This window comes from Myotis daubentonii, chromosome 16, assembly GCF_963259705.1.
Source record: "Myotis daubentonii chromosome 16, mMyoDau2.1, whole genome shotgun sequence".
NCBI classification, from domain to species: domain Eukaryota; kingdom Metazoa; phylum Chordata; class Mammalia; order Chiroptera; family Vespertilionidae; genus Myotis; species Myotis daubentonii.
Genome location: NC_081855.1, coordinates 33,093,433 through 33,110,750, shown reverse-complemented (window position 1 = coordinate 33,110,750; position 17,318 = coordinate 33,093,433). Strand labels below are relative to the sequence as shown.

At 44.1% G+C, this 17,318-nt stretch overlaps 2 protein-coding genes across 2 annotated transcripts in view; both read left to right on the top strand.

Annotated features, from left to right (window-relative positions):
- TEX14 (testis expressed 14, intercellular bridge forming factor) overlaps nt 1-9,473 on the top strand; it is a 62,298-nt gene extending 52,825 nt beyond the window's left edge. Inside the window, exons 27-32 of the mRNA XM_059669628.1 lie at nt 291-368; nt 1,371-1,470; nt 4,877-4,969; nt 6,934-7,040; nt 8,271-8,322; nt 9,042-9,473. Coding sequence (XP_059525611.1) covers nt 291-368; nt 1,371-1,470; nt 4,877-4,969; nt 6,934-7,040; nt 8,271-8,322; nt 9,042-9,078 — 467 coding nt within the window. The 3' untranslated portion in view covers nt 9,079-9,473. The remainder of the gene's footprint in view (nt 1-290; nt 369-1,370; nt 1,471-4,876; nt 4,970-6,933; nt 7,041-8,270; nt 8,323-9,041) is intronic.
- A 3,103-nt stretch (nt 9,474-12,576) lies between these two features.
- LOC132219299 (serine/arginine repetitive matrix protein 1-like) lies at nt 12,577-15,825 on the top strand. Its single transcript, XM_059671669.1, is given in 3 exon segments — nt 12,577-15,027; nt 15,690-15,755; nt 15,758-15,825. Coding segments are annotated over 3 exon segments (2,397 nt in total). The 5' UTR covers nt 12,577-12,764.
- Nucleotides 15,826-17,318: the final 1,493 nt, after the last annotated feature.

The window sequence follows — 17,318 nt, the reverse complement described above, 5'->3', positions numbered from 1 at the left end:
GAAATCTTTCCTATCATCATCGGTTTTATTTTTATTGTTGTGTGGGATTGAAAGTCCTCATGCAGTGGTTTCCAGGCACCAGAATCACCTGGTTAAAGTACAGACTGCTGGACCCCACCCCAAGTTTTTGATTCAGTGGGTCTGGAATGAGGCCCAGAATTTGCATATCTAATGAGTTCTCAGGTTTACTGTGGCTGGTCTAAGGACCACACTTTGAAAACCACTGCCCTAGAGAATGGTGTGATATGCAAAGGAAGAAATAAGTTGCCTTCTGCTTTTGTATTGGACAGAGCACTTGAAGAGGCAGCAGGCCTCATCCGCAGTGTTGGGTGAGGACCCAGCAAATCCTCTGGGCGTTACTGCAAAAGGTAAGCCAACTACCCAGATGTTTCTCATCAGGTTCTTGCTGTGGTGCTGCCCTTGGCAGTACAGTGGTACATTTGGGAGAGTGGACCTTGAGGTTAGACATAACCACCTTGATTCTGACTCCACTGCTTTTGTATGGCAAACTGTTTTTTGTTTTTTTTTAAAACATATTTTATTGATTTTTTTACAGAGAGGAAGGGAGAGGGATAGAGAGTTAGACACATCGACGAGAGAGAAACATCGATCAGCCACCTCCTGCATACTCCCCACTGGGGATGTGCCCGCAACCAAGGTACATGCCCCTGACCGGAATCGAACCTGGGACCCTTGAGTCCACAGGCCGACGCTCTATCCACTGAGCCAAACCGGTTAGGGCTTAATGTCTCTGAACCTCAGCCATCCTCACCTGTGAAATGGGGATGACCATTCCTACTCCATGATGTACATAATAGTTTCATACACAGTGCCTGGTACATTGTAAGACACTGAACAAATGTTAGTTCCCTTCCCTTCATAGGACAGCTGGCAAGATGGAACAAGATGGCATGTGTAAAATGCCTGGCATACATTAAAGGGCACTACTCTTCCCCACCCAAATGTTTTCCCTGGGGCTCCAACCTAGAAACATCTCGCAAATGAGAACAGGGTGGCCCTCAAGAAAATCTGTGTGATTTGTTTTCAGGGTCTCTTCCTTCCTCTTTTATGTTCCCTTTCTTTCCTCTGCTTCCTCTGTCTCTCTTGAGCCCTGGCACAGGCAGGGTTTCCTGTAGCTTCACCTGGCACTGAAGAGCTCCCAGGACCCCTGCGGCAGCTGCTGTGGAGACAGGCACCCTGTAGACTGCCACCTGGCACCTGCTCTCCTGGGGAAGAAGGAACTAGTGCTTTGCAGACGACAGGGGCCACTGATTAGCCCTAAGTTTATAAAGCACTCCATTTAAGGCAGTCTTTTTGAATTATTGCTTTTTTGTTGTTCAAATAAAGTGACGTTTTTCAACTGTTTTTAGATCAAAGTCATTTAGAAGAACAAGAAACTAGCAGTACAAAAGAAGATATCAGTGTGCTTTGGACCCAAGAAACTCAGGGTCTAGAAGAGGACACAGAAAGGTAACATAAAAAGCTGGACTTTTGAAAGGATTTAAAATACTGTATTAGTTTTTGTCCTGCTATTGACAATTAAGAAGAAGTGGGGAAATACTCTTTCTTCATACTATCCCAATAGCCCCTATTCCTAAAATGTTAAAAAAAATTTAAATTGTCATAGAATACACATAACATAAAATGTTTAAGTTCACTAGTGTTAATTATATTCACATTGTTGTGCAACCAATCTCCAGAACTTTTCCATGTTGCAAAACTGAAACTCTATACCCATTAAATAACTCCTCATATCCTTCTCCCCTCAGTCCCTAGCAACCACCATTCCACTTTCTGTTTCTATGACTTCGAGGACTTTTGATGACCTTATATAAGTGAAATGATACAGTACTTGTCTTTTTTTTTTTTTTAAATATATTTTATTGATTTTTTACAGAGAGGAAGGGAGAGAGATAGAGAGTTAGAAACATCGATGAGAGAGAAACATCGATCAGCTGCCTCCTGCACACTCCCCACTGGGGATGTGCCCGCAACCAAGGTACATGCCCCTGACCGGAATCGAACCTGAGACCCTTGAGTCCGCAGGCCGACGCTCTATCCACTGAGCCAAACCGGTTAGGGCAGTACTTGTCTTTTTGTAACTAACTTATTTCACTTAACATAATGTTTTCTCAAGATCCATTCATGTCGCATGTGTCAGAATTTTCTTACTTTTTAAGGCTTAATTCCATTGTACTAGTATATTTATGTGTATGTGTATTGGATTTTGTTTATTCTTTCATTTGTTAGTGGACACTGGTTGCTTCCACCTTTTGACTATTGTGAATAATGCTGCTATGAACATAGGCATACAAATATCTCTTCAAGGCACCCTGCTTTCAATTCTTTGGGACATATTCTGACGTGGGGGTTGCTGGATCGTATGGTAAATCTATTTTTAATTTTTTAAGGAAATGCCAGACTGTTTTCCACAGCAGCTGCACCATTTTACACTCCCACTGACAGTGCACAAGGGTTTCAGTTTCTTCACATTCTTGCCAATACTTACTATTTTCTGGGGTTTTTTTTGTTTGTTTTCTTTTTATAGTAGCCATCCTAAAGGATATGAGGCGATATCTCATTGTGGTTTTGATTTGCATTTTCCTTATCATTAGTGATGTTGAGTATGTTTTCAAATGTGTTTGATGTCCATTTGTATATGTTCTTTGAAGAAATATCTATTTGACTCCTTTGCCCATTTTTTAATAGTTTTTTTTTCTTGTCAAGTTTTTTGTGTTTTTGTTTTTTTACTTCATTTTGCAAGGCAAACACAGGTTTCAGCTTCTTTCAAGACATTTTACTTAAAGCATTGGAAGAGAATTGTTAGATCTTTCTAGCCAACTACGAGGAAACGGGGCAGTCACCTAGACAATGCGGTGTAAAAAACACTAGGTTGCCCTAAGAAACCCGATTCTCGCCCTGATTCAGAGCTCTCCTCTAACCTGTGTTGTAAGGCGAACCACTGCAGTTCATCTCCTTTGCCTCCTGACTTCTCTTTCCTTGTCCTGCCATTCAGGGCAAGATGAGTAAGACACTCGTTGGGCACAAAATTGAGGAGTGCTATTTTAATGCAATATTTTAAAAAATAGAAATTAATACAAAAAAGAATCCATGATGAATAAAATATCTGAATTTTAAGGAAAGACAGGATCTGACTCTGCCTTTGCACCACTTGCTTCATCCTAATCCTGGTCCTGTCAGTCCTTAAGGTGGCCCGGCAGAGTTCTCTCCACTGCAATGATAGAAAACCCCACTGTTGTGCTTAAGTGAGTTTGTCTCACATGACAAGAGGCCCACAGGTTGGTAGGGCATCAAAGGATGGTTCTTTTGATCTTCCTGGTGTGCCATCTGTAGCAACAGCATAGCATGCTGGCCTTTATTTTCAGGCTAGTCACCTCCTGGTTGCATGACCCCTGTCCACAGACCAGGCAGGGATGAGAGAGTGGGGCAAAGGAATATTCTAGCTGACTTGGTCTCTTTTTATTTGGGAAGCAAAATCTTTCCCAGAAGCCCTTCCCAGCAGATGCCCACCATATATCATTGGCCAAATGGGATGCGTGACCATCTTCAGTTACAAGGGAGAATGGAATTTGAGCCTTAACTTTTTAGCTGCCGTAGAAGAAGAAGGCAAGGGAGAAGAGTGATACAGCTTTTTGATAGTGAATCCTGTTTTTGTCACATTCTTCAAGGGTAAAATCATTCTCTATAAGGAAGGAAAAGAGAGGGACCTGGAAGGGAAGGTCTGTGAAGTGGAGGAGGAGACAAGAGCCCCTGGGACCTTTGAGGAAGTGGGGAAAGGTTTTTGGGAGAGACAGAGAAGAAAAAGGGGAAAAGGGGAGGGAGATAAATATATTTTTTTAAGTTTTAGAAACATTTTGATCATAATGTATGATGTAACTCTAGTCCTTCCATCTCCCCAAAACATCCCCAGTAATATCCATGTCATTATTCAAGGCAAAAGAAGAGTAGTTCAGGAAGACAGAGTTACATTTGATTATATAAAGTCACATGATCAAAAGCTAGCTACTGTTATTGTTGTCTCTTCGTTTTCCAAAAGGGCTGGCTGTGCTGGACACAGAGAGATGCCCACAGATGCTCCGTCATCTCAGTCCTCGGCACCAAGCCAGAGTGGAAGCTATTTTTCAGATGGGTGGGACTTTACAGGCCTTCTGAAAACACACTCTGCATCACTTAGTCCCAGAGGCAGTTCTTAATTTAAAAAACTTGTAGAAATGAAGGTACAGTTCTAGCCTCAGGTGGAAATTGACTTAATGATCAAGAAATGAGCGGGGGTGGGGGGAGGCAATGAGGGGATAAGGACACATATGTAATACCTTAATCAATCAATAAATAAAAAAAGAATTGAGACAGTCTGGCATCAGACTTTGGAAGGTATTGATCTCCTGGGTGCTGAAGCTTTTTGTCAAGAGGCTTAAAGGAGGATTTTGTGCACATTTAAATCGGGTCTAGGTGATCTCTACAACTCCACGGACAATCTCAGTGAGCTCTCAGTTTATTTTTTTAAAAAAAATATATATTTTATTCATTTTTTACAGAGAGGAAGGGAGAAGCATAGAGAGTTAGAAACATCGATGAGAGAGAAACATCAATCAGCTGCCTCCTGCACGCCCCCTACTGGGGATGCGCCCACAACCAAGGTACATGCCCTTGACCGGAATTGAACCTGGGACCTTTCAGTACGCAGGCCGATGCTCTATCCACTGAGCCAAACCGGTTACGGCAAGCTCTCATTTTCTTGTATGTGTAATGAAAGCACAAGTTTGAAGGTCCTTTCACACTGTAAAGTGCTATGGCTCCTTCTGGAGGAGACAGGAAGTGACTGTTGTCTCAATTCTCTTCACTTGCCCTTGAATAGAGCTCACTCTTCTCTCGATGAGGACCTGGAAAGATGGCTACAGCCACCTGAGGACATCACAGTGCTACAGGATCTCCGCAAGGACTCTACAAGGTCATTTACTGTTCTCCATCAGGGGATCGTTTTCTCTTTCTCTGGAAGGGGGACTAGATTTTAGTTTTTAAAAAACATCTTGCCTTTTTGAGGAATGAATATCTGGTGATGGCATTACATTGCTGTAGATAAGCCAGCCCTGACTCCTGTCTGCCCATCTTCCTCCAAACACCCATAGTACTCAAGATATTGATTAACAGATGGATATCAGTATAGAGAGAGGCCTCTACGATTGCTATATCTTGGCCCTGTCACCTTCAACATTTTCATCAGTTGTTTGAATTAAATAAAAAAGGCATGCTTATCAGACTTTTAGATAATACAAGTCTAAAATGAATACAAATGTGATAGGTGATAGACTATGGATTCAAAATGGTCTTGACAGGTGGAAATGTTCGATTTCTCTAAAGATGAAGCTGAGCATTTGCATCCAAAAGTATAGAATGTGAGAGATCTGACCTAATGTGGAATTTTTTTTTTGGAAGATCCTACTCACTGTAATCTCATTGAAAGCAGGAAGTGTGTCATTTATTTACTTACAGAGAGGGAGAGAGGGAGAGGGAGAGAGGGGGAAGGGGGGAAAGAAAGAGAGAGTGAGTCTTATTTTTACAAGCCCAGCATTTAGCAGGCATTTTGAGATAGTAAGAATTCAAGAAATTCTTATTGAAGAAGGCATGGGCAGCAACTCCATGAGCCCTCAGTTTGATGCAGTTGCTAAAAAGGTCAGTGAAAACAAAAATAAAAAGGTCAGTACAGCATCATGATGAGTAGACAGAAATATACTGACCAGAACAAAGTAACGCCTCACACCGGCATGACACAGGGTAGGGCTCCTTTTCTGGGCACCACATTTTAAAAGGGACACTCACAATTAGAAGAAGACGGCCATTGAACAGTCGGGTCTGGAAACCCTGTCATATGAGAACAGCTGAAGGAGCTGGGGAGGCCGGCCTGAGAAGAGCAGATGGAGCGGAGAATTTGATAGCTCCCCTCAGATACCTGAAATATCGCAAAGTAGAGAGCCAGCTTACTTGCTTCTGCCCCAAAGGACAGAGCTAGTGACTAGAAACTGCAGTGTAAGGGGGTTTTATTCAGTAAAGCACAAACCTCCTCAAAGCCATAGCTATTTGGCAGAGAAAACAGATGCCTTCACACTTACTTCAACAACAGCTCCTTCCCTTCAAGCACAGGCTGACTGTTAGTTTAGTTTCAGAGGCATTTGGACAGAGGTAGAAGCTAACCTGAAGGCCTGCTATGGACTCTAGAGCCTATGATTCTATTCGTGATGAGAGGTTAGGAGGAAAAAGTCCTTCTCACCCTACCAGGCTTTATTTTCCTCTCTCATTTACATATTTGTTTTGAATATCCACCAAATGAAAACAGAAGCGAAATATCTGAACAGTGCCAGTTTGGTTCAGCGAGCATCTATGGTGCACCAACCTCGATCCTAGCGCTGTGCCTGGGGGCTGGGTGCAGAGGGATGTCTCTGCCCTTAAGAGCTTATAGTTGAATGGGAGAGATGTTTTTGCTTACTAGTTTGATAAATGTGGTCTTAAATTGTTCGATACTTTAATTAGATATTTCAATTCAGAGAGTTTCAGGAAACGAAGGTGAGGTAATGAAGTGCTGGTTGTAAAAGGACACCAATTGCAACATAAGTGAAATGATTTTTTTCTTTGGGACAATATAGCCTAGTGATTGAGAGCAGAGTCAGAGGCAGACCAGCTCTAGGGCTTACTAGGCATGTAATTTAACTTTTGTGCCTCAGTTTCCTTATCACTTAATGAGGCACATATAGTTGTGATGAGAATTGAGTTAATATATATTATAGCCCTTGAACCGATGTCTGGCCTATAGGGTACACTCCATTAGTGCTAGCTATTATTATGTTTCCTTTGGAGTATAGTCCTGTTCCCTTGGCTATTGTGTATATGTTTTGATACGGAAAATCATTGTTATTGAAGGGAGACAAATACCAAGGATCAAGAAGTTGGTGAAAAGAAGAGGAAAGTGGAAGAAGGCATGAAGCTAGAGAGGACATCAGAGAGCTTTCTAGGGGCTTCTAAAGAAGGTATGTATGAATGAATAATCATTTACAGTGTAGCTGGGAATCCTTGGGCTTTGATGCATATCAGAGTTACTTAGAAATGTTTTCCAAATGCTATACATAATTCTCATACACATTTCCCCTGTAGTTCAGTCCAGGATTTCTGTTCATTGCTAATCATGTCTTCATCACAAAACAGTAACAACATCCAATTTCATTTCTAAAGCAAGCCTTCGGCCAGTCTCATCATCCTTATCTTGCACATTGTCTGGAAAGATGTTTTGCTTCTAACTGTCTAGTACCTTCAAAAGAGTTCTAAATTTAGCTCACACACAGGCTGCAGAATCCAATAAGAAATCATAAATTGTGTCATTTAAATGGAGTCTACAAGTAATGTGAAAGGTATAAATTAACCTTAATATCAAAACAATTTGATAGAGCTTTAAAATGCCATTCACAAACGATGCCTGCCTATATTTAAGTTCCTTCTACTCAGGAAGTTAGAGACATTAACTCTTTCAGATCAGGTACCCCTTTCATCCTTCTCCAGTCCATTTGCATTCTCCTGCTCTCCCTACCCTGCTATGTGCTCCAGGATGCTGACCCTGCACCTCCTGGGATTCCTGGCCAGCTGTCTTCCCGGTGGCCAGTGGGAGGCACCAGCATATCAGAGGGCAGGAGAGCAGTTGGGGTATTACTTCCCCTGCCTGTCTAATTCAGCACCTCATCTCTGCCTAGAGGTGGTGTCCCTCCACAAACACAGCCCATTCTTCCCAGTTCCAGCTCTCACTGGGTTCCAGTAACCATCCTGCCCTACCTCCACCCTCCAGTTCTTTCAGATTAGCGATAATGGCTTCCCACTGCTGCTAGTCACTGGATGCCTTCCATCCCTTTTTTGCTCCCTCAACTCTGACTACATCTCTCTAATCACTTCATTGAAGGTCCTGGGATTGCATTCTGTTGTTTTCAGGACCCTAACTGGGACAGAGCCCAGCGTGTGTGAGCATTGAGCTAGTGTTCAATTCACTGAGAGTATAATACAGAGGCTTTATGAATTAGCATCATAGTGTCCATAGCTATGATAGGGAACTGCAAAGTGTTAGAAGAGAAAACCAATGAACTGTTTTTAGAAAGAATCTAGGTAAAACAGTTCACCTTAAGCTAGAGAGAGTACTAATGTGACTTCAGAATACTAGTACCCTTTGACCTAGCAAGTAATCAGGTTGTTTTTTCTTCCTTCTATATTTCATCAAGAGGAACTGAAATCTTGTTTTGGGAAGCGACTGAGTTGGTCAGAACCATCCAGGTAATGAGATACCAGCTGTTTGTAGGTCAGAGTTCATTATTTCTAAACAACATGGGCAGACTTTAAACATTTATCAGCATCTTAATAAACATTAGTGACAGAGACTTGAATTCAAAGTTGTTCAATTTTTAAAACATTAATGTTTATACTTAAAACATAAGGTAAAACGAACACTAACTTTGGTGAAGTAATCGGTAGAATTAGCAGAACAGTTTTAGATGGCGGGAGTCCAGAAGATGCTGCTATCAATTGCTTTGCAGTCATTTTGCATTTGCGTGATACCCTAGTTGAGCGTATCTCCTTTGATTATAAAAATTATGTTATTAACCAGTGTTACTCCAGTAAATTAAAAAATATATTTTTAGTGATTTCAGAGTGGAAGGGAGAGGGAGAGAGAGAGCAACATCAATGATAAGATAGAATCACTGATTGGCTGCTTCCCACACCCCCTCCCCCCATCAGGGATCAAGCCCACAACCAGGGCATGTGCCCTAACTGGGAATCAAACCGTGGCTTCCTGGTTCATAGTTCGACACTCAACCACTGAGACACGCTGGCCACGTCAATAAATTTAATACAAAATTTTTTTTAACTAAAAGAAATAAAAATTCCTTTCCCTTAAATTCAGTTGAATAGAAAGAGTCTGTTTTTTGTGTCTTTTAAAAATGTACACATCAACTCAAAACTCCCTTCTTTGTTTTTTAAAAAAACGCACACAGGATAATCGTACTGGATCAGAGTGACTTGTCAGACTGACCAGAACTGGATCATAGATGGACTCCTGGTCCAAGTTTGAGCACCTGCTTGTGAACTCCCTTCTCCCTGGTCTGCTTCAGTCACCATTAGAGTAATGGATCCCTAATTCACACTCTGTTCAGCTGACACAATAGACATGAAGACTTTGGTCCTGTCTGTTTATAGCACATGTAACCATTTGTTTTTGTTTCTGTTTTTCAGAGATATATTTTGAGCTTTTATTTCAGCACAGCAGTTGTAATCATTTGTTTTCAGTTAGCTATCTGAAAAGTGAAAGGTGGTGTTGTTGACTGTAAAAATCTCTCATTGTGTTCAGAATGGCTTTGGTTTTATTGACATAGATTTTTGAAAACTTGTACTTCTGTTAGGTAATAAAATGTTTACTTTTAATAGCAGTTAGCTTTTAGCTGTGTAAGATGTGTTTATTTTAATTATTGGGAGAGAAAGCACCACAGCAGACAGGAAGAGGAAAAATGATCTATTTTCAGATTATATGAGCTTATATGTAGAAAACCCTAAGTATTCCACAAAAAAACCTGTTAGACTAAATGAGTTCAGCAAAGTAGCAGGATATAAAGGCAATACACAAAAATCAGTTGCATTTTCATGAACAATGAACAATATGAAAGGAAAGTATAAAAACATTTACAAAGAATCCAAAAATAATAAAATACTTATTAATTTAACCAAAAAGATGAAACATTTATACTATGAAACCCACAAAATATTGCTGGAAGAAATTAAAGATGACATAAATGAAAACACATCCCATATTTATATAATGGAAGACTTAATATTTTTAAAATGTCAGTACTACCCAAAGTGATCTACAGATTCAATATCAAAATCCCAATCCTAAAATTCCTATGAAAGTTTAGTGGACCCTGGATAGCCAAAATGATCTTGCAAAGGAAGAACAAAACTGGAGGACTCAGACTTCCTGGTAGCAAAACTATAGTAATAAAAACAATACAATATTGGCATAAAAACAGACCTGTAGATCAACACAATAGAAGAGAATCCAGAAATAACCCTTTCACATGTGGCCAAGTGATCTTTGACAAGGGTACCAAGACCTTGGGGAAAGGACCATATTTTAAACAGTTGGTGCTGGGAAAACTGGGTGTCCACATGCAAAGAATGAAATTGGACCCTTATCTAACACCACGTACAAAAATTAACTCAAAATGGAACAAGGACCTACACGTAAGACCAAAAACAATAAAACTCTTAAATAAAACAGGATGAAAACTTTATGGCATTGGATTTGGCAATGATTTCTTGGATATGACACCAAAGGCACAGGCAACAAAAGAAAAAGTAGACATGTTGCACTTCATGAAAATTTAAAATTTCACTATCCACAGAGTAAAAAGGCAACCCATAGAATGGGAGAAAATATCTGCAAATCGACCAATGAACCAAGAGGTTGCTGGTTCAATTCCTGGTTAGAACACATGCCCGGATCGTGGGCTCCATCCCCAGTAGGGGGCATGCAGGAGGCAGCTGACCAGTGATGTTTCTATCTATTCTCTCTCCTTTCCTCTCTAAAAATCAATAAAAACATATTTTAAAAAATATTTGAAAACCACATATCTGATGAGGGATTAATCAGAAAACATAGAGAACTCCTAAAACTCAACAAATACACATTATAGTGTCATGGTTAAAGGTTATATATCAGTAAACCATCTTATTTAAAGTAGAATCTCATAGGAAAGCTTTGTTCAAGTAAGCCAGTCTCAATTTTATGATAAGCTAGCAAATAACTATCCTATATAATAAAGTGGTGATATGCAAATTAACCATCATGCCCTCACAAAGATGGCTGCCTACAACCAGGCTGGCAAGGGGATTAGTGAGGGATGACCAAATGACTAAACAAGCAGGCTGTGTGGGGTGACCAGGCTGACAGGGGGTTAGTGAGGGATGACCAAACAACTGAACAGCAGGCTGCATGGGGCAACTAGCCTGGCAGTGGGGGAAGTTTGGGGGTGACCAGGCCAGCAGGGGTGGCAGATGGGGGCAATTAGGCTGGCGGGGGGGGGGCCGTGAGGGGCGACTAGGCCAGTGGGGGGGGCAGTTGGGGGTGACCAGGCCGGCAGGGGGGCAGTTAGGTGTGACCAGGCTGGCAGAGGGGGGCAGTTGGGGGTGACCGGGGAGGCAGTTAAGGGCGGTCAGGCCGACACGCAGAGGCAGTGAGGGGCGATCAGGCTGGCATGCAGAGGCAGTGAGGGGCTATCAGGCCGGCAGGAGTCGGGGCAGTTAGGGGAGACCAGGCAGACAGGTGAGCGATTAGGAGCCAGTGGTCCAGGATTGTGAAAGGATTGTCCGGCTGCCGGTGTAGACCTGATCCCAGAGACCATGAGGGGTCCTGGATTGGACAGGGTGCAGGCTGGGTTGAGGGACCCCTTCCTCGTGCGTGAGTTTCATGCACCAGGCCTCTAGTAAATGAATAAGAACATTCTTTACTTCAACCTGGTTTACCTGTAGTATCTTCAAAATATCTGACTTATAAAGGTTCTCCTACTTTTATCCTTTTCTATTTAAAAAAAAATTTATATATATATATATAGTGACTAGCCTAGTGTTTTACATTGTAAGGTTTTGTATCAGTAGCTCAAAGTTTCTCAATTCATTGAGATCCCCACTACCTAAAAATGTGTGGTTTTTGTTTCATCTTTGTCTCTAGGCTGAATTTAAAGATCCAGAAACAATGAATCTGACCATATCAGAACTGTGATGACCCTTCAGAGTCAATAGGGAAATAGATGTTGGATATGGTAGGGTCTGTGTTAGAAAGAGAGAGGGACAGACAAAGACACAAAGAGAAACTTGTGAAAGTGAAAGATGAGTCTTGCTTATCCAAAATGGATATTCAAGTTGGAAAGTCACTCTTCAAATAAAGAAAGAACCAGAGGTCCAGCTGATCAGGATAGCTAAGAGAAGGATCGTGAGAAAGGGCACTAGCATTGTGCAATGCCCACCTACCAGTCAGTGGTTTCTAAATGAAGAAACCAAGGCTCAGGCAAGCCAAGTAACTTGTGCACAAGTAGCCGCTTATGACTGAAACCAATAAATAACTCCAAATCCCTTCTGCAAATCCTACCCTTACGCCTGAGCCAAGAATGTGAGAATTTATGACCTTGAATTTTTACCCCTGGGTCAACCAAACCACCCACAAAACCTGAAAAAGGTTGTATGTACTCTAAATTTTTTACTTGTATACAGTGTAGTTCCAAACCAAACTGGGACAAATTTGGACCTTGCACCTAATTAAGACTGGGGCTAACACAGCATGATTGATTGAATAGCCTTGCCTTGGATGAGTCCCTGGGAATTTATGGAATCTCAGGAGAGTAGGGGAGGGCATGGAGCTTTCCTATACACCAGGAAATCCTGATTTTGCTAAGAATTTAGTCAAAGCCTTGCTGATGTCAACTCCAAAGACATCGAGTTTCCTTGCAGTCACTGCTTGAGATTCGCTGAAGAATTGTGGCTGTTTGCCAGGATGTTTAATAGGAAGCTCCTTCCTTTGTGACATCAGCAGGCAGGTAGCTAAGGGGACTGTTTGAGACACTCTTAGAACAACAGCCACTTTTGTGGGAGTGCAAGAACAGCTTTTAAAACTGAGGGTACATATTCAGGCTTCATTAGGATCCTGAATCCCAGCCAGCCGGTAAAATATGGGTTCTACCCAGAGGGGCACCACCTATCAAATGCTCAAGACAAATAAAACTGGGACTAAGGTAATAGTTTCAACACAGAAAGGGGCTGAGATAACGAGCACAACTCCTCATCAGGGACGTGGGTCCATTGCTGCCTCAACCCATCGAAGTGCTGTAATCACCATGAGCCCTCCTATCCATCGAAGATCAGAACCCGGGCATACCATCATTCCCAGAGATGATCATCGCTTTAGCCTCCCAGGAAGCAGCTTCACTGGAGCACCCATCTCTAGAGGAACTGAGAGTCGATCAAAATCAGACGCATATCACCATTCCTCTCTTCACCGAAAGATCCAGCAAACTCAGCCATCATCTTCCTATGTGCAGCGGGCTAGTAGTCCTCACAAAGAGGAATCCCCACGAAAAAGGGCTGAGAGCAAGGGAGGGCAGGACTTGAATCGTTACTCGACCACAAATGTCAAATCCTCTCGCCGGTTGAGTTTTGTAGACCAGAAGGATAATATACAAATCTTACCAGAAGACCCACCCTCCAAGGTCCAGAACCCACAAGGGGTCAGAGTTCCCCGTAGGCCTTTGGTTTGCCCAAAGGATGAAGCAGTCCAAACTGAGCCCACCAGAAAGAGTATAACTATTACTACGAACAGATCTCCAAGGAAAGCCTCCAGCCCGGAACGCAGCTCTAGCCGCCCTTCTGCAGACCCTCGGACAGCTCAGAGAAGGACCCCGGACCAAGAGTCTGAGACGAATCATTACAGCCGCCCCTATGCAGACCCTCGGACAGCTCAGAGAAGGATCTCTGACCAGGAGGCCGAGACGAATCATTACAGCCGCACCTATGCAGACCCTCGGACAGCTCAGAGAAGGATCCCTGACCAAGAGTCTGAGATGAATTATTACAGCCGCACCTATGCAGACCCTCGGACAGCTCAGAGAAGGATCTCTGACCAGGAGGCTGAGACGAATCATTACAGCCGCACCTATGCAGACCCTCGGACAGCTCAGAGAAGGACCCCGGACCAAGAGTCTGAAACGTATTATTACACCCACACTTACACAGACCCTCAGACAGCTCAGAGAAGGACCCCTGACCAAGAGTCTGAGACGAATTATTACAGCCGCACCTATGCAGACCCTCGGACAGCTCAGAGAAGGATCCCTGACCAGGAGTCTGAGACGAATTATTACAGCCGCACCTATGCAGACCCTCGGACAGCTCAGAGAAGGACCCTGGAGCAAGAGTCTGAGATGAATTATTACAGCCGCACCTATGCAGACCCTCGGACAGCTCAGAGAAGGACCCTGGACCAAGAGTCTGAGACGAATCATTACAGCTGCACCTATGCAGACCCTCGGACAGCTCAGAGAAGGATCCCTGACCAAGAGTCTGAGACAAATCTTTACAGCCGCACCTATGCAGACCCTCGGACAGCTCAGAGAAGGATCCCTGACCAAGATTATGAAACGGGTCACTACAACTCAATTTATATAGAACCCAAGCCCTTGCACAGGAACAAGAACGTGGAACCATCCCTCAGACTCTCTATCCTTAAAGATTTGGATGGTGGACACCGAGTTTCTATGCGTGAACCTATCCATAAGCAGTCTGTCCACACTGAAACGAAGCCCTCCCCAAAAGTCTTGATGTCATCAGAAGTGGAGGCCAACATGAAGTCCCCAATGCGAGGAGATAACGAGGTCAGCCGCAGAGTCACCATATACTCAGGAGTACAGCCAACCCACCATGTGACACCTCGGAGAGTGTCTGAGAGCCCCCACAAACCTCCTGAGCCTGTCAGTAAGCAGCGTACCCCAAAACCCTCAGAAAATGTCTACATGTCCCCAGCACCCTCCCCAAGTCACTCTGCTCATGCGAAAATGGAACTGACCCCTCGGCCCCTACCCCCTCGGTCCTTACCTAAGTATGGGCCTGACTGCTCATGGTGGCCCTTACTCAATCCTGACATTGAAATGCCTCAAAGCCGGCCAACAACACCTGATTTGGAGCCTAAATCCCCGCTTCCTGCAGACTATTCATTGTCCTTTTTTGAAATGGACTCAAGCCCTTTCTGTGACGATCTGCTGCCCCAGCGAGAGAAGGCAAGTCCATCACCACCACCAGCACCAGCAACATCACCACCACCACCACCACCACTACAATCAGCAACGGAGCCTCCAAGCTGGGCACCATTGAGGGAAGTGCCACAGGCTCCCAAGCACACCTCCAAACAACCCATTCAAAGGTTTAGTGCTTTCTTCTTGGGTATGTGAAGAAGCAGACTGCCCAGGTGCAACCCCGATTTAGTGAGGTGGGACATGGCAGGGAAGGCCCCCTCTTCATTCTGGGCCTTGGAGCTACTCTCCTGCCAGTGCCAAAGCTAGACCCATCCTTGAGCCCATTGCTCCATTCCTTCCCCGCCAGCTTCTCTGAGCTCCAAGCTAATGACATCGATGACGATGCTTGGGTCGGCGTCAGGCATTGACTCTTCCAGGCAACGCGCTTAACCTTTCAATGGAAGGTAGTAGAGAGTGGTTTGCAGGGTGGGGACGCTGCTTCCTGAGAGTGGACATGAAGTACTGAGTTGGGGTGAGGGCTGGTAAGAGCTAGTAAAGAGAATAAGGTCCTCTAGTAAATATCCTGGAAACAAAGGTGAGGCACAGATGAGCCTTCCAAGAGGGGCGAGGCATTAGCAGTGGCACAGAGGCTGGGAGAAAAGGGAGAGGGGGAGTGGGAGTGGAACATTTAGTCCTAGACGGGAGGAGCTTCTTGGAGAGCTCCTCCTTCTTGGTGGAGAAATGTGGAGCTAGAAAGGGAGATGTGAAGTAGCGAGGGGCAGGGAGTGTGCTTCAGAGAGAGAGAGAGAGAGAGAGAGAGAGAGAGAGAGAGAGAGAGAGAGAGGACATACCAATCTCTGTTACTTTCAGATGTCTCTGAGGAAATGTTCAATCGTGTCATCTGGTGGCTAAAAGGTCTGTGCTTTTCCCTCCCATGGTTCATTGTGGGGGTTTGGGGGACAGGAGGACAGGTGGGAAGGTAGCCTTGATGTATGTACAGAGCTAGGTCTGTTAGGACATGGTGCATGCTGGGGCTTTGACTTGAAGGAACAGAGGAACTTCTTATCTTGCCACCATTAGTTATTCCTTTGGGACTTGGAACCTTTTTCATGATCAAGAGTTTCCTTATAATGGGAAGTAGTCACTGGAGAATAGTAGGCATGGAGATGTAAGCCCATGGCCTGTCAGCTTAGCTGATGTTACCTATCGTGCGATAAAGAAACAAACCCCCCCAAAAACAACTTGCCTGCTTCACAGTCTAACTCAGGGCTGACCCCACACTGATTCAGGTTGGGGGTCTCCTCATGTGTGTCTCTGGTTCCTCAGAACCCTATTCACACCCCTATTCCAGGGCCTGGGAGGTCCTTATTGGCTGCTGCCCAGAAGGATCTCCAGGGATGTCTGGGTTTCGCCTTGAGGGGTCAGTGGGTCCTACAGCCAACTTTAAAGTCCTAAGAGAAGTGCCTTTAGGGCCTGTGACCCTCCTGACTCCCCTTGTATCTTGACTTCTGTGGTGGGAGGGAACGTAAGGACCAGCCCTTAAACGTGAATCTTAGTGGCAAGGAGTTTCTGCTACAAGGCTTGTGGTCCAAAATATGCTCCAGCCCCATGAGCATGAGGGAGGCCAGGGCTCTGAAGCAGGAAGTTCCTAGGGAAGAGAGAGCCCTGGGAATGCAGTGCGATACCAACCAGCATGAGCCCTCAGCAGAGAAGGGCAGCCCTGCCTCACAGCAAAGCTCCGTGAAGCAAAGGTTTAGTAGAGTATGGATTCTGGAGTCATATTATTGGGCTTGAGCCCCGTGCCCACTATTTTCTTTTTTTAATCTTGATTGTTGAAAGTATTATATATGTCCCCTTTCCCCCCATTTAACCTCTTCCCCTCCCTCCCAACAACTATTTTCTAACTACGACATTGGGTAAGTATTTGACCTCTCTAATCATTCCTTTTCCCCATCTGTTCATGGGAACAATGGCTTCCTTTTAGAGTTCTTATGAAGACTGACCAAGCTATGACATGTAAAACCCTTAGCGTGGTATGGTGCCTGGCAATGGTGAGCAGTCAGCAAATGCTAGCTGTTGTCATTTGGGCCACTTGCACTAGGAAGGGACTTGGGCCAGGTAATGACCGAGTCCTCTGCACATCTTCAGTAAAATTCTCTTTTTCCCTTCCTGTTGGCACTCTCTGATTTCCATTTGCTGCCCACTGGGAATGCCTGGCCTCTACATCTCCATTATGACAGATGAGGAGGTAAGAATGCCCCTAGGAAGTTACTTTTGGTAACTTCCTGTGCTCTCCCTATCCAAGTCCCTGTCTTACCCTCTAATGAAAGCTGCTCCCTATTGTTGGTCAGGTGTTTGCTGCACAAGGGCACCTGGCAGAGCAGGCAAGTGGGGGCTAAAATCTAGCCTGCATTCCACTTGCCAAGTTGTGCTCCTCCAGGGTGGCATCTCCCCAGAGGGGAATTTACAGCCCTGGCGAGAAAGGGTAGGAACCTGCTG